We start from the raw sequence: 15,114 nt of genomic DNA, 5'->3' as shown, positions 1-15,114 counted from the left end.
TTTGTTTAAACAGTTTTAAACACCAGCCCATTTTCAGGAGTCTTCAATTGTGACAACACAAAAGTGTTGTCTACTTTTGTCAGCTCTAGTTTCTAAAACTGGCCACTTACTAAAAAGCTTTACCAGGAATGGGTCTTTCCAGATGTGCTCTGCACGGTTATCATGAAGAAATTAATCCTGAACAAGATTTTCTTTCAAGGCTGTGCTTGACTAGAGAACAATGTGCAATGATTTCAAGCTGTGTTCACAAACACAATTCTACACACAAGGAACATTTCTTTCTTTTTCTTTTTTTTTCTTTTCTTTCTTTTCTTGCTTACTTAAACAAGTGGGGATCCGTTAGGGTGTTGACATAGGAAAAGGCGAAATGCTGGCAACTGAATCAAAGCCAACAGCGCAACAGATAGCTCAGCGGTGCGCAGGGTTTGGTTCCTTGGACAACCAGGAGAGCTTTTCACTTCCTCCTAATTCTGGTCCCGCCTTCTTAGTTTATCTTCCTGAGAATGTCAAAAGAAAAAGAAAAAGAAGATATTGGTTCTACTGCAAGAGGTCTTTGGTGCCGGTTGTTTCCTTCTTACACACATCTCCCGGGACTGGGTCCTTCTAACTTCTCTATTGTTCGGTGAGTCACTTTGCTTTCCCGTTGTTGCCTTGGGTGAATTCTGCGCACACCGCACAAGTGCCCCGCACTCCCTCCCGGCCCTCTGCTGGGGCTAAACGCTTCCTAGCCAAGGTCAGCGGCCGTGCGGCTTCCAGCACCCAACCCCGAGGGAACGGAACGGGGGGCACCGCGGCCCCGCCCAGCGCCGCGCGGGGCCGGCGTTCCGGCCCTCTCCTCTCCCCGTCCCGGCTGAGGGACTCGCAGTGCCCCCACGGGGTGTGGCGCGCGTTCCAGCCCTTGGGCAGCTGGCGGGCGCTAGCCCCAGGCGCCGTGACCCCGCGTCTGAGTCCGTCCCCAGGAGGGTGCGGAAGCGGTGGCGGCTGCCCCTGGGTGCGGGCTCCCGGCTGAGGTGGGCGCGGCTCGGCAAAGGAGCCTCGAGCGCCGCCCGGATGCTGCAGCCTAGCGGTGGCCTCTCCGAGAGCAACGCGAGCCCTGGGGCCGAGCCTTCCCTGGGCGCGCTGGGGGCCGGAAGGGGGCTCTGGACTTGGGTCCCTCCCCCTTTCCTTCAGCTTCTCGGAGCGCTCCTGCTCTCAGACCCTCGTCCTCCCAGGTACGAGCCGGGAGAGGAGGGCGCATCTCTCCTCCCGGCACTCCGCCATGGGCAATATCTCCAATGACTCCTTGCCGAAAGACTGCAGGTCTCTGGAGTGGCTCCGCTCCGGCGAAAGCCCGGCCATCAGCTCGGTGATGTTCTCGGCCGGGGTGCTGGGGAATCTCATCGCGCTGGCGCTGCTGGCGCGCCGCTGGCAGGGGGACGCGGGACGCAGCGCAGGACGCGGCAACTCTATCTCCCTGTTCCACGTGCTGGTGACAGAGCTGGTGTTCACCGACCTGCTTGGGACCTGCCTCATCAGCCCGGTGGTGCTGGCTTCCTACGCTCGGAACCAGACCCTGGTGGCACTGGCGCCTAAGCGCCGCGCGTGCACCTACTTCGCCTTCGCCATGACCTTCTTCAGCCTGGCCACGATGCTCATGCTCTTCGCCATGGCCCTGGAGCGCTACCTAGCCATCGGGCACCCCTACTTCTACCAGCGCTGGGTCACGCGCCGAGGCGGCCTGGCGGTGCTGCCCGCCATCTACACGGTCTCTCTGCTCTTTTGCTCCCTGCCGTTGCTGGACTCCAAGCAGTACGTCCAGTACTGCCCCGGGACGTGGTGCTTCATCCAGCCCGAGGACACCACGTACCTGCAGCTGTACGCCACCGTGCTACTGCTCCTCATCGTCGCGGTGCTCGCCTGCAACTTCAGTGTCATCCTCAACCTCATCCGCATGCACCGTCGGAGCAGGAGAAGTCGCTGCGGACCCAACTTGGGCAGCTGCCGGCATGGCCCTGGGACCCGCAGGAGAGGGGAAAGGGTGTCCATGGCGGAGGAGACGGACCACCTCATTCTCCTGGCTATTATGACCATCACCTTTGCGGTCTGCTCCTTGCCTTTCACGGTGAGTTAACTCACTTCGTTTCCACAGCCCAGCTCTGAGCAGCCTTCTCACTCTCTCCCCTCTCACTCCCACACTGTCCACCGCCATGCCTTTGCAACTTCTAAAAATAAGTTCTGATTCTTGAGGTCTAGAGCCTTCTCTTCTCGCTGCTCACCTTCACCCCACTTCCTTCCTCCCCTAACTCTGGCCTTCGGCAGCTCTATGCCAGTGTTTTCTCACACCTAATACAGTCCCCCTGAAAGGGATCCTTGGCCCTCCGCTAAGCCGGCCCAGACCCCCAGCCTAGAGTTACAAGGGGGGATATGTCCCTGTCCGCCTCTGCCAGCCTGGCTTCGTGCCTGAGGAGGAGGCAGCCCCTTCCACCTGTGGATGGGTATCAGCTACAACCTGACTTCCCCGAGCTGCAGTTCGCCTCTAGGTATTCCCCATTCACTGGTGTGAGTTCTCCATGCTTTGCCTTGTTTCTCCCAACACAAAATGTGGTACCCAACACCCAGCATTCTAGCTGCCATTTAGAATGGTCCCAAGTGAGAAGCATCCCGGATGGTAAGCTCAGAGCATTCATTACTTGTCCTAAAAGTTCAACAAACACAGACTTTACAAGTTTCCCAATTTACATATTAGGAGCGTAACTCTTTGTGGCCATGAAAAAAAAAATGGACATTATATTATGTCCATAATGATAATTAAAGGGAAAGATGGTTGCTTGGGGAAACCTCTTGCTAAGCTTTTGCAATCCCTCTAAAGGAGGCATTTGTATCTTCTTACAAAATACCCTCTTCATATCACTATCAGAAATATCTACAGTTGTTCTTCAGCTTATAGTCATGCATTTGCTGAGCACAAAGCTACACACAGGGATGGCTGGTCCATCTCAGGGATGGGAGTTAGGCACGTCCAGCTGGTTCCATGACCGAGCAAGCCAGAGGCTGTCCCGGGGAACTGAAGACAGGAGCCCAGGTTTGGGAATGGCATGCTGTCCTAGTTTGGGGCAAGCTTAGCAGTTAGTTCCGTGTCGCTGTGAGTTTGAGCCTCCCCAGGCGTAACACAGGTAGCAGAGCCCGGGATGTGTCTGAGCATGGCCTCTTACCAGAAGGTGGGGCCGAGGAGTTTTGGTAGCCCCTCTTCCCACTCTTTTTTTTTTTTTTTAAAGATTTTATTTATTTATTTGAGAGAGAGAGAATGAGAGAGAGCACATGAGAGGGGGGAGGGTCAGAGGGAGAAGCAGACTCCCTGCCGAGCAGGGAGCCCGATGCGGGACTCGATCCAGGGACTCCAGGATCATGACCTGAGCCGAAGGCAGTCGCTTAACCAACTGAGCCACCCAGGCGCCTGACCCCTCTTCCCACTCTTCAAAAGAACAAGACTGACCCTACAGGGAGTAAGCAGTCGGCAGTGACTCCCGCCTGCCACAGTCTTGGAGAAAAGAAAGAGCTAGACAGTGCCTACCATTAGCAGGTCTGAGCTGTAGAAACTAAAGCAGTAACTTTATCTTACTTCCCACCTCCATCACTGCTGTGGATTATCTTCATATGCTCCTCCTCCGGGGTGGGGAAGGACACCTGTCCTCCTACATGAACTGATTCATGGCTATGTTCTCTTCTCCCTGGTCCCCATTGTCCTCACACTCCTACCCCATTCTCCATCAGGGCGGAAGCTGGTCTGAATCCATAAGTGACAGGAAGGTACCCCCTTATGAACTGAGGTAGCACTGCAGGACCCTGCCTCTTCTATTCCACCCTGAACCAGGGCGTTTGTACAGCAGAAAGGCTGTGATGTAGAAACCGGCATGGCTTCTACGCCTTTCTTTTGCGTTACTAGTAGAAACTTTTGATGTCATGTTAGGAGTTAAATCAACTTTTTTGGGTCGGGACAAAGATGCAGAACACGTATCTATGAGAGAAAAAGCATTTCCAGTTCCACTAAACAAGTTAGAATCCAACTTAGAGGCCATAAACCCTTTCTGAGTTGGGCAGTGCCGGTCTTGGCCTGGTGAGAATTGGGAGGTCAGTTCTTGGAGTCTCATCTGTGATTCTTGAGTGTATAATTAAAAATAGCCCCTATCCCCAGCCACTTAAATAGCTTGGGAATGGGCTCTGAGGGGACCACATGCTTGTGAACAGGATTATTATTCCCTAAATCCTTTAGAGGAAGACAACAGGAGGAAAAGGTCTCTCCTTTGATCATGACTAACCCATTGCATAAATATATTATAAAACATAAAGGCAGTGATTTTCAACAGGTTCCCCTGTTTTCAAGTCAATTTGCCTTTTATCATGAGAACTCAATCCTTGCTATATGTCGATTTTCAAGTCTCCCTGTCTAAACACACACACACACACACACATTTATATGAATATTTATTTTCCCCCTTTATTTACTATTAAGCCAGGGGCAGCTCCAGAGTTGCCAAATGGAAGGGGCTTGGAGCTAGAAGTCTGGTTAGAAGGAGTAGGGGAGTAGGAGGTTCGCTTTGAAGCTGTGTTTTTATTTAGATTGCCTGTTTATGGCTTGAGGACGCCAGATGAAGATTATGAGGGCCCTTTATGATAGTGGCATTGACACTATCAGCAAATATTATCCAGGTTTGCTTCTGCATGGATTCATGGCCAAGATTCCCAAAGAGTAGGGGAAACCTAGGGTAAACATAGTCAGAAAGCCAGACACACTGATCCTTGCCTTGGGGCTAACATGACATGTTATCCAGATGAAGAATTGGTAACTCACGAGGCCCCAAATAGATATTTGAACTGTACCTTGAATGGGGAGTATCAAGTTGACTTTTAGTAAGGAAATTTATATTGACCATTGACTAATTTTACTGTCAATAGATTATTGATACTTGTTAGAACCTTTCATTTGCACAGCACTTTAAACCTTATGAAATGCTGTAGTATCCTGATTTTGGTTATCTCGTGGAGGGCTTACCTGATGATTCCAAAGTCGCAGCTACTGTCTGGTGCATACATTCTGCTATTTCAGAATGCTTGCCATGGGCCCTGGGAGGGGGGACACTTTCCTTTTCGTCTACTTGGCCCACACTAAAACTGTGGTCAGAAATGGCCTTCACCAATCTCCCACAGAAGGCAGGTATCATTTCCACACATCCTAACTGGGACACCGTTAGACAAGGCAAAGACTTGTGGTGGCCTTCAGAAATTCTCCTGTTCCTCCAACAGAACATATGCAGTCCAATAGAAGTACATTGAGCCACATATGGAATTTTAAATGTTTTATTAGCCAAATAACAAAAAGTAAAAAGAAATGGTAAAAATTAATCAGTAATTTTATTTAACCCAATATATCCAAAATATTTTCACTTCAAAATGTAATCAATGTAAAGTGATTATTAATGAGCTATTCCAACTAATTGACTTCCTTGTTCCCAGAAAGTACTAGCAATCTACTCTATCTCTGTCTGTTTCTTCCTCAGGATAACAGAGCTGCTTTCTATGTCCCTCAAAAGTGGGCCACACCACTGGCCCAGTAAAGAGATTTCACAGCTGTGTACCCAGTGGGGCACCAGCCTTTTCCAGTGATCCAGGAGTGAGGGAAGGAGGGGAGTGGGAAATTTAGGAAACCTGGAACCATTCATGTCAGCATTGTCCCAAGGGGGGGTGGTGCAGGTTAGAATTACTGCTTCCTCCAAGAACACCAGTCTTCCACACATCCTAACTGGGACTTCCAATGTTTGGAAGTGATAACTATGGAAATGTAAAATACCCGGCACCCTGTAATGAAGTCAAGTTCAACCTTCAAATATCATTATTGTCAACATCAAAATGGCTAACTTTTTGACTGTTAATTTTTACGTACACTAACCCATTATCTTCACAACAACCTGCAAAATAGATAGTATTATTGTTTCTGTTTTACAGATGAGGCAAATAACACCCTGGGTCCCCCAGCTAGTGAGTGCTAGAGCTGGGATTCAAAGCCAGACAGTTTAAAAATGCACAGAGTCTATCCTCCCAACCACAGTACTATCAGAGAAAAAGTACTTCTTTCAGGGGTAACGTGTGAAAAGATTTCATAAAGGAATGGTGAAGATGTTATAAGTATCTAGATCATTTTGTCTCAATTCCAACTTGTTAGCCTTTTTTTTAAAAGATTTTTTAAATTAATTAATTAATTAATTTGAGAGAGAGCGAGAGAGCACTCACACCCCAGTTGGGATGGGGAGGAAGGAGCAGAGGGGGAAAGAATCCCAAGCGGACTCAGTGTTAAGCACCGGGGTGGGGTGGGGGGGCTCGATCCCACAACCCTATGATCATGACCTGAGCCAAAACCAAGAATCAACACTCAACTGACTGAGCCACCCAGGTGCCCCCCCCCCCAACTTGTTCACTTTAAAAATAAAATGGCAAAGACCTTTTTTTCCATGCCCATCAAGGGGCCTGAGCTGGGGCCAAGTGTGCGGTTCCTTTCTTTCTTCTCCACAGTCCTATGAATTGAAAGGCTGACACTGAGATTTAAGGAGATTGGCTAATATAAATACTGGTCTAAATTAAGAAATAATCAGATTACCCCTCACATAAAATCTTCTGTTGTTACACATAAAACATTTCTTATGTGATAAAAAAAAAAAAAAAAAAACCTCTGTTGTCGTTAGGAAATGGCATTAATTTGGCTGCCCAATATGAAATCATGCATGGGACCAACAACATATTCCAAACTGTTTATGTACTAAAGGGATAGTGTATAAATTAATGAATTCCTCCTTATGTTGATCAGCTGTTGCCACCATTTCACAGAGATTAAATAGAAACTTTTTTCCTGAAATGGAACAGAACACAGAAATTATATCAGACCTCCATTCTTGCCTCAGATACTGTTTGTGTTTTAATTTCCAACCCATGTCAAGTTACTTGGTCACTACTTTGCCAATAGCTGTGGACAGCTGCTGGTCATTTTAAACTGCTTTCTACTTGCCATTAGAATATTTTATTCAGTTCCAAAATTTCAAAAGTGAACCATTGCCTCATTCTAAAACTGTCTTCATCTTTAGAAATTCTTTAGGGCTGTAATTTCTAGGCAAACCTGATTAGTGGAAATATGATCTTCAAAATACAGAACAAACTCAAGTAAACAGTGCTGGAGTTTCCTGTTCATTCCTGGAACTCTTCATGTAAAATGTAACATGAATGGGGGTTGTAAAACTTTTATGAAATTTGTTGATTATGTACATGGAAAATACCACAGTTCTAGTAGGGATAAAAGAGAAATTCAGAACTCTTCATGCATAACCACAGTGAATTTGCTTGGTAATATTTTAAGTTATATCCATGAATTATGGGAAATCCTTTTATCATTTCTGCATCACCAATGGTATGCTTGGGGATTGGTGAAATCATTTTAAGACACGTGACCTTTTAAGAGAACGTTCCTCTATATGAGTGTTTTCATTTGACACCTTTTCCTTTGCCATTATAAAATGGTGGTTGTGATAAAGAAAAACAGCTTTTAAGGATGGTGTTTCTTTCTTTGGCATGTCAAGAGCCCGTCACAGTATTAAGTTAAAAATAAAGGGTCTGCCTTGGGCTCAGGTCATGATCTGGGGTCCTAGGATGAGTCTCGCATCAGGCTTCCTGCTCAGCAGGGAGTCTGCGTCCCCCTCCTTCTTCCCCTCCCCTGATCGTGCTTGCTCTCTCTCTGTCTCATAAATAAATAAAATCTTTTTTTTTTTTTAAAGGAATGGAATGGAATAGGATAGGATAGAAATGGTGAGGGACTGATCTCCAGAAACATGGTGTTTAGGAAGACAAGTTTCTTTCCACCTTAAGGTTTAAGACCCAGTTAATTTGCAACTTGGTCTGCTCGGTTTCCATTCGCTTCTCCTGTCCTCTATTTTGTAGCTTCTGACCACCAAACTCCATCCTTATCTTGATCTCACATCCACTGTGCCTCAGTTTATATGACCAATATATACCAAGCTTCATTCTTCTCAGAATAATTTGCTGCCTAAAATTGCCCCCCTCTAACAGAACACTAGACTGAAGTCTTCTGCAGTTAGGACATATGGGTGATGGGAAGGGCCAGGAATAGGGAAAGTGCATTTGGGCAAGCCAAAACTTCCCGTGGACCAGGGTTCTTCCTGAATTCCATGGACAGCACCTGGATCACTTTGAAATCATTTGCAAAATCTTGTGTTTATATGAGTTCTGGGTAGATGTTCCAGTGTGCCCATCATTTTTTTTTTAAGAATTAAGAGCCATGAGCCTGGAATATACAAGCCCAGAGCTCTAAACTTTAGCATTAACTCTCTTTGTGTCCAGCCCTGGGATTACTGGAAGCACAATGCAGGGAACACTCTTTGGTGCTGGAGCCCTATCTATGCCCCAGTCTTTCCTCAAAGGGACAGAGGCTCCTGTTCCCTCCACCACAAAGCACCTGGGATTTGGGGGAAGGGATTTCTTTAAAACATCATATACCTGGAAAATACTGTCCCCCCAAAAGTTTTTTGTTTAAAAAAATTTTTTTTTGAAGTATAGCTGACACCAAAAGTTTTTTAAAGAAGGGATTATATAGGGGCACCTGGGTGGCTCAGTTGGTTAAGCATCTGCCTTTGACTCAGGTCATGATCCCAGGATCCTGGGATCGAGCCCTGCATCGGGCTCCTTGCTCAGCAGGAAGCCTGCTTCTCCCTCTCCTTCTCCTGCTCCCCCTGCTTGTGCTCTCTCGCTCTCTCTGTCAAATAAATAAATAAAGTCTTAAAAAAAAAAAGAATGGATTATATAAAGCCATAGCCAGGACACCCAAATGTCTTTCACAAGGCAGGTAAACATATAATAATCTCTGCCTGCAATTTAACTGTGCAAAGTGTGGAGGAAAGAGGGGTGCCTGGGTGGCTCAGTCGATTGAGCATCCGACTCTTGATTAAGACTTATGAATCGCTGACCTCTACCTCTGAAGCTAATAATATATTATATGTTAATTAATTGAATTTAAATAAAAAATACAAGTGAAAAAAATTTTTTAATAAAATCTTTTAGTAAACATCCAATATATTTATACATATATATAAATTATACATATGTAGCACTATGCAGACATATCATGTAGATTACCAAAAAAAAAGTGTGAAGGAAAGAAAAGCCCCAAAGAAAGACAAGTAGATATAGCCATGGTTTTTAAGTCGATAAACAAGAACAGTCATACCCACAAACCTTTGTGACACCTTTGCAAACAAGGCTCTTACGAAACCATATCAGTTAGTGGTGAACTTCACGTGAGACTTTACATCACAGGCCTTTTTTTTTTTATTTAAGATTTTATTTATTTATTTGAGAGAGAGAGCACAAGCAAGGGAGCAGCAGAGGGAGGGGGAGAAGCAGGCTCCCCACTGAGCATCGAGCCTGGACAAGGGGCATGATCCCAAGACTCTGGGATCATGACCGGAGCTGAAGGCAGACGCTTAACCGACTGAGCCACCCATGTGCCCCGCATCACAAGCTTTTTATGTAGAAGTTGGCAGAGTGTGTGGTGGCTAAAAGGCAAGTTCTGGTCCCACTGCTTGGGAGTGTGGTTCTGTGGCTTCCCTACTTACCTGGAGTGTGATTTGGGGCATGGTAACTAATCTTCTAGGCCCTGATTTCCTCTTTGCTAAAATAGGAATAATAATATTTTGCAAGTTGGTGTAAGGATTAAACAGAATAAGGCCTACAAATTGCTTAGCCCCATGCCTGACACACAGAGGTCTTCAGTAAATATTAACTGCTATCTGCATAGGGTTCAACTTCCAAAGGAAAATCAGATTGCATATTAATGATCAGAAATTGGATTCTGGAAGCTCAACGTCATTTGTTTGACCAGGCCTAAGTGGGTCTTTTATTTTTAAGTGTGATAAATGAATAATTTTAAACTCTTTCAGGTATTGGATAAAGGTTCTAAAACAGAGGTTCTCAACCTTGGCTGCAGGTTAGAATCACCCAGGTTGATTTAAAACCCTTGATACCCATGTTACAGCCCAGATTAATTATATCAGAGTCTCTGGGGGTGGGAGCAAGCCATCAGAGTAGTTTTAACAGTCCTTAGGTGATTTCAATGAACAACCAAATAAAGTTCTCATTTGCTCTAACGTTCTGAAACCACAATGGAGTTGCATTAACAGTAGGGAAGTAGCTCAGAAGAACAGTGCCCCGGCCGGAGCCAAGATGAAATTTTCCACGGGAGGCTGAAAGGATTCTATATCATCATAGAAATTGAATCTAAAGAACACTGATTTTCATCCATACCACTTTGTAGGTATCAAAACAAACTCTATATTCTTAGCAAAGCCCTATAGAGTGAGCCTATCCTAAGAACTTAAAACTAACTTGTTTAGATTTTTCTCATAGCAAATTGATTAGTAGTGTAGGCAAAAACGTGTTTAAGTTCTATCAGCCTCCGAAGCTGAATTCCGGAATCTCACTGAAACATCACTCATTAACTGACCTATCAATTGGGTCAGCCTTTAATTAAAGTCTAGGATCAGCTGGAAGGAGAGGGGAATGTGGAGTTATTGGGTTTCAGTTTGGGGTGATGAAAAAAAGATTCTGGAGAAGGATGGTGGTGATGTAGTCTGTGTTCTTTTACCTGATGGCCAGTCAGGGGCGGCCACCAGAGGAGCACGGGAGAGGCTCAGGAAAATAAAGTTTGTCATACTGACAGGTTCTGTGCACAACACCAGGGCCAACACCAGGGCCACAAGGGAAAACAGTAGTGTGGGTCCGGAGGCAGAAGGGACAGAAGCAGGAGGACAACCTGGGCCTTTACAGAAGAATATTGCCTCCTGGGATATAGGGTGTGTATTTCACAATCAAAAACAAACCCAAGTATCCACAATATCAAAAACTATGAACTCTAGGCAAGAGGCAAGAACGAAAGGGGGAAAAAATGGGGAGGTCGGAAAAGACAAAACTTACATCAGAAACTTCAAGGGTCACTTTTCCCAGCGTCAAAAGAAGAAATTGCCTTCTATCAAATCTTTGCCACCTCCTGAGATGCAAATTTTAAGCATTTCTAAAAATTACCCAGCGTAGTGGACAAAAAGGAAAGGAAACAAATAGTACAGAATTGCCTCATCCTCTAAAACCATTTTTCACTTCTCATTGCTCTGTCACTCTAACGAGATAGGGAGGGATGATACCATACAGGTCATTCGCCACTGAAAACCCAACTCGTCTCCATGTGTGACGCTGGAGCACTAAACCCTCGCCACACCGCCCAGGATGGCTGCCCAATTCACTGTCATCGCATGCTTTGGTGAAGCTCGATCATAAACTCTGCTACAGACTTTTTGTCCAACAGAGTGTCAGTTGTTTATGTAGTAACTAATATACTTGAATCTATCAGACTTTTGTACGCTCTTATCCTGAATTTCTAAACTCCCAAATTGCTCCTTAGACATACCATATAAGCACTGTATATTTCTCAGCCAAAATAGTTTGGCTGACAAGAAAATGATTGCTCCATTGCATATTCCCACCTAACTTTCCTCTTGTCTGTATAAATCAGGGAAATCCACCATCACTTCTTTTTCCTTGCTCATGCGCCAAGTCTCTCCTCCATCCCCTATTCCAAGATTCTTGGCATAAACACCTGTGGCTGCCAAACCTTCCCACTCTTATGCTAACATAAGCAACCCAAAGATGACTACTCTTCTCCTTCCCTGCAATTCGCTTTGTAGAACCAGTTGCCAGATGCCTGCAGAATAAGTACCAGGGGAAAAGGAAATAAACCATTCCTTTTTCTGGGAAAGGACTGTGGAGGAATGAAGTTGTAGCTCTCTAACTCACTCCCACTGGTAAGAAAGTCCCTAGAACATTATAAAGAATTGGTTTCAAAGATTGGGTATAAGGGGCGCCCGGGTGGCTCAGTCGGTTAAGCATCTGCCTTCAGCTCTGGTCATGATCCCAGGGTCTTGGGATCCAGCCCCGAGGCAGGCTCCCTGCTCAGTGGGGAGTCTGCTTCTCCTTCTCCCTCTCCCCAGACCCCCGCTCCTGTGTTCACTCTCTTTCTCTCTCAAATAAATCTTTAAAAAAAAGACAAAAAAAGACTGGGTGTGATTTCTTTCCATTTGTTTCCCTCTTTTCTGTAAGCTATGTGAAGTGTTTGATCGTTATCAAGCATGTCCTGTTCTATTCCTTTCAATCTTACCAAAAAGTTGCATTGATCCCAAAATATATAAGGAATCAGATGAGAGCTGGTATACCTGTTTGAAAACATTAGTCAGCGTGCAAAATATGTCAGGTTTCCAGTATTTAGAACATTGTTCTAAAGGCCTTTGTTTTGATATAGGCTATCTGAATGTAGCCCATGGTTGAGCCCTTTACTAACTAGTGTCAAGGAAATTGTAATTTATGTCCTGAGTCTGCCAACTAAGTGGCCTGGGAACTTGGGCAAGTCACCTAACTTCTCTCATGTCAGTGTCCTCACTGGTAATCTGGAGATATGGACAACATTGTGGGGTCCTTACTGAGCAAGCACTGTTTTAGATAGCATACACATACTACTTCCTGTCATCTTCCCAACAAACCTAAGAAGTAGTATTGCTATCATTATCACCCATTTTAAAGATGTAGTAACTGAGGCACAAAGAGGTTAGTGTTCTTTCCTGTGGTTCCAAAGCTATATATGGAGCCAGGATTGAAACCCAGGCAGTCCCATGTCCAGAACCCATGCTCTGGGTACCTTTTCTCACTGAACTGTGATAATTAAATCAGATTAAATATTTGGACGTAAATGTAACATATTGTTATTACCTCTCCTGAAGTTCACTTCCTCGTCTGTCAAAAGGAGACAATACTTATATTTCAGAGTTTTTGTCAGGAATAAACATATGGAAGAAGACTGAGATTTTGCTACCCATCTGTCAACACCCCTGGTACACAAAAAAAACCCATTTTGCTCTTAAGAAATTGCACATGCTCCAAGCCTGTCCACTGCTACAATATAAAACTAATATCATTTTTCCTTTTTGCTTCTTACAGATTTTTGCATATATGGATGAAACCGCCCAAAAAAACAAGTGGGACCTCCAAGCTCTTAGATTTTTATCAATCAATTCAATAATTGACCCTTGGGTCTTTGCCATCCTTAGGCCTCCTGTTCTGAGACTAATGCGTTCAGTCCTCTGTTGTCGGGTTTCATTAAGAACACAAGATGCAACACCAACTTCCTGTTCTCTACAGTCCAATGCCAGTAAGTAGATTGACCTTTGTCGACAATAGTTAAGAAGTGCTTCATTAGCCAGCATCTGGAAGATCATTTTGAAATGGCTGCTTGGAGAAATGAAAAAAGTAAGTTTACAAATCCAACAACGCCATCCTAATAAAACAGAGTGAACAAACCTCTCAGCGATAGATTGGGGCTACAGAGGTGCTGACAAGGCACTTCATGGAAGGTGTTGGAAGGATCTATAAGACCTACCCTCCATGAGCAGGTCAATGAGGTTGGGCTTTGGAGGAAAAACCAACTGCTTTGAGGATCCAGTTGCCTTTTGATTTAAGCTTTCCTGTTGAGTGAGAAAGCATGTGGTTTTGTAATTTGTTTAAAACCCTAAATAGTTACTGTGTTTTCTATTTTAATCTTCTACGCTACTGTCGTTATAAACACGCAGTGTGCAGTCAGACCAGATGAAACTTCGTGTGTCTCCTCTACGAAGGCAGTACTTGGAAGCGACTAAGACTGGTGTCTTGTGTTGCTTAATAAACCCTTTGTCTGGCCAATGAATTTGGAAATCACAGGCACTTTGTACCATCCTATTTGTGTATATGGGAGGTCTCTCTGGTCACCACGGTATTATGTGTGAAGAAGGCTCAGCTGGTTAACGTCACCTTTTTAACTAGTCCTCTAGAAGCTGTGTGTCAAAGTATTTGGTTATTTATTTTATAATGTCCATTGTGCTAAGAGTAATCAAGAACACTTTTGGAATTTTCCTCTCAACAAGAAATAATAGGCTATTAAGAGAGTTTCAAATTCTGATTGATACTCTTCATTCTATTTCCAGGGAGGGGAAATGTGGCTATGTCTGAAGCTGAATATTAGAATTAAAAACTGAAAAATCTGGTCAATTCTCAATAAACCCTGAAACTCTTCTATTGCTCATGATGAGGCTGTGACTAACATCTACTTGATAAGATGACTGTGTTTTAGCAAAACTCATGCATCTACACTTTTATCCAGGAAACATGGTTTGACTCATACTATATAGGAAATCATGCAACAGTGAGTCATGTCTTAATATGTTTCTAAATCTAGATGTTTGGCATGGTATAAACCCGGCATCAGTGTTTCAGCAAATTTGCACCGTTCAATCATCTTAGTTACTGTGTAAACTCATCTGAAATGTTATGAAAATAAACTATGAAACAAAAATTTGAAAATGGAATAGTATTTGATGAATTCCCCCAAATAACAGTTTCTAGAGTAGATATAATATTTTTAATAAGATAAAAGTAGAAAAAATATATTTATTTTGGCAGGCAGGTTTTTAAAGTGTGGTTGCATTATAATTTAGATATTAAAATATTCAGTATAGTACTTGGTATTAGAGGATTTTTTCCCCTTACAGTATGATCTTCAGAATAGTAGAACCATTTTATTTATTTATTTATTTTGCAGTGAGTGTTATTACAGGATAGCTGTTATAAAAAAAGAAAAAGGGATGTTAGTTTTTTCCAAAGTCTCATTGAATTGCTTATGTAAAACCATCTCCTATAAGTAGTTATCAAACTAGGTGATCACTTAAAGTGATTCCAAACCAATCTAGCATCAGACACAATCTATGTCAAATCAGCTCTTATTTTTAAAAGAATAAATAAGTGGTTTGCTTTTCTACTAATTTAAACAAACCAGGCAAAATTTAACTTAACTGAAATCTGGACGGGTAAATAAATCTTCCCTGCACACAAGTATTCTAAAGTTAAGAAATTGTTCTAAATAGGATTAATTACGCTCATGGGTAATTCCTAAACATAAAATTCTGAAGTTACTTTGAATCTGGAAGATTGATTTCTTTTATCAGATGACTG

General features: G+C 43.9%; 1 protein-coding gene across 1 annotated transcript; it reads left to right on the top strand.

The window, feature by feature from the left end:
- The first annotated feature begins 1,198 nt into the window (after positions 1-1,198).
- Positions 1,199-14,731, top strand: PTGER2 (prostaglandin E receptor 2). Its single transcript, XM_021701486.1, has 2 exons — positions 1,199-2,101; positions 13,072-14,731. Exons 1-2 carry the CDS (start codon positions 1,259-1,261, stop codon positions 13,288-13,290), a joined length of 1,062 nt encoding a protein of 353 aa, XP_021557161.1. The 5' UTR covers positions 1,199-1,258; the 3' UTR covers positions 13,291-14,731.
- The last annotated feature ends 383 nt before the right edge of the window (positions 14,732-15,114 follow it).

Source organism: Neomonachus schauinslandi, chromosome 9, assembly GCF_002201575.2.
Source record: "Neomonachus schauinslandi chromosome 9, ASM220157v2, whole genome shotgun sequence".
NCBI classification, from domain to species: Eukaryota; Metazoa; Chordata; class Mammalia; order Carnivora; family Phocidae; genus Neomonachus; species Neomonachus schauinslandi.
The sequence above is the reverse complement of the archived record's forward strand: the minus strand, read 5'-3'. Positions and strand labels throughout refer to the sequence as shown.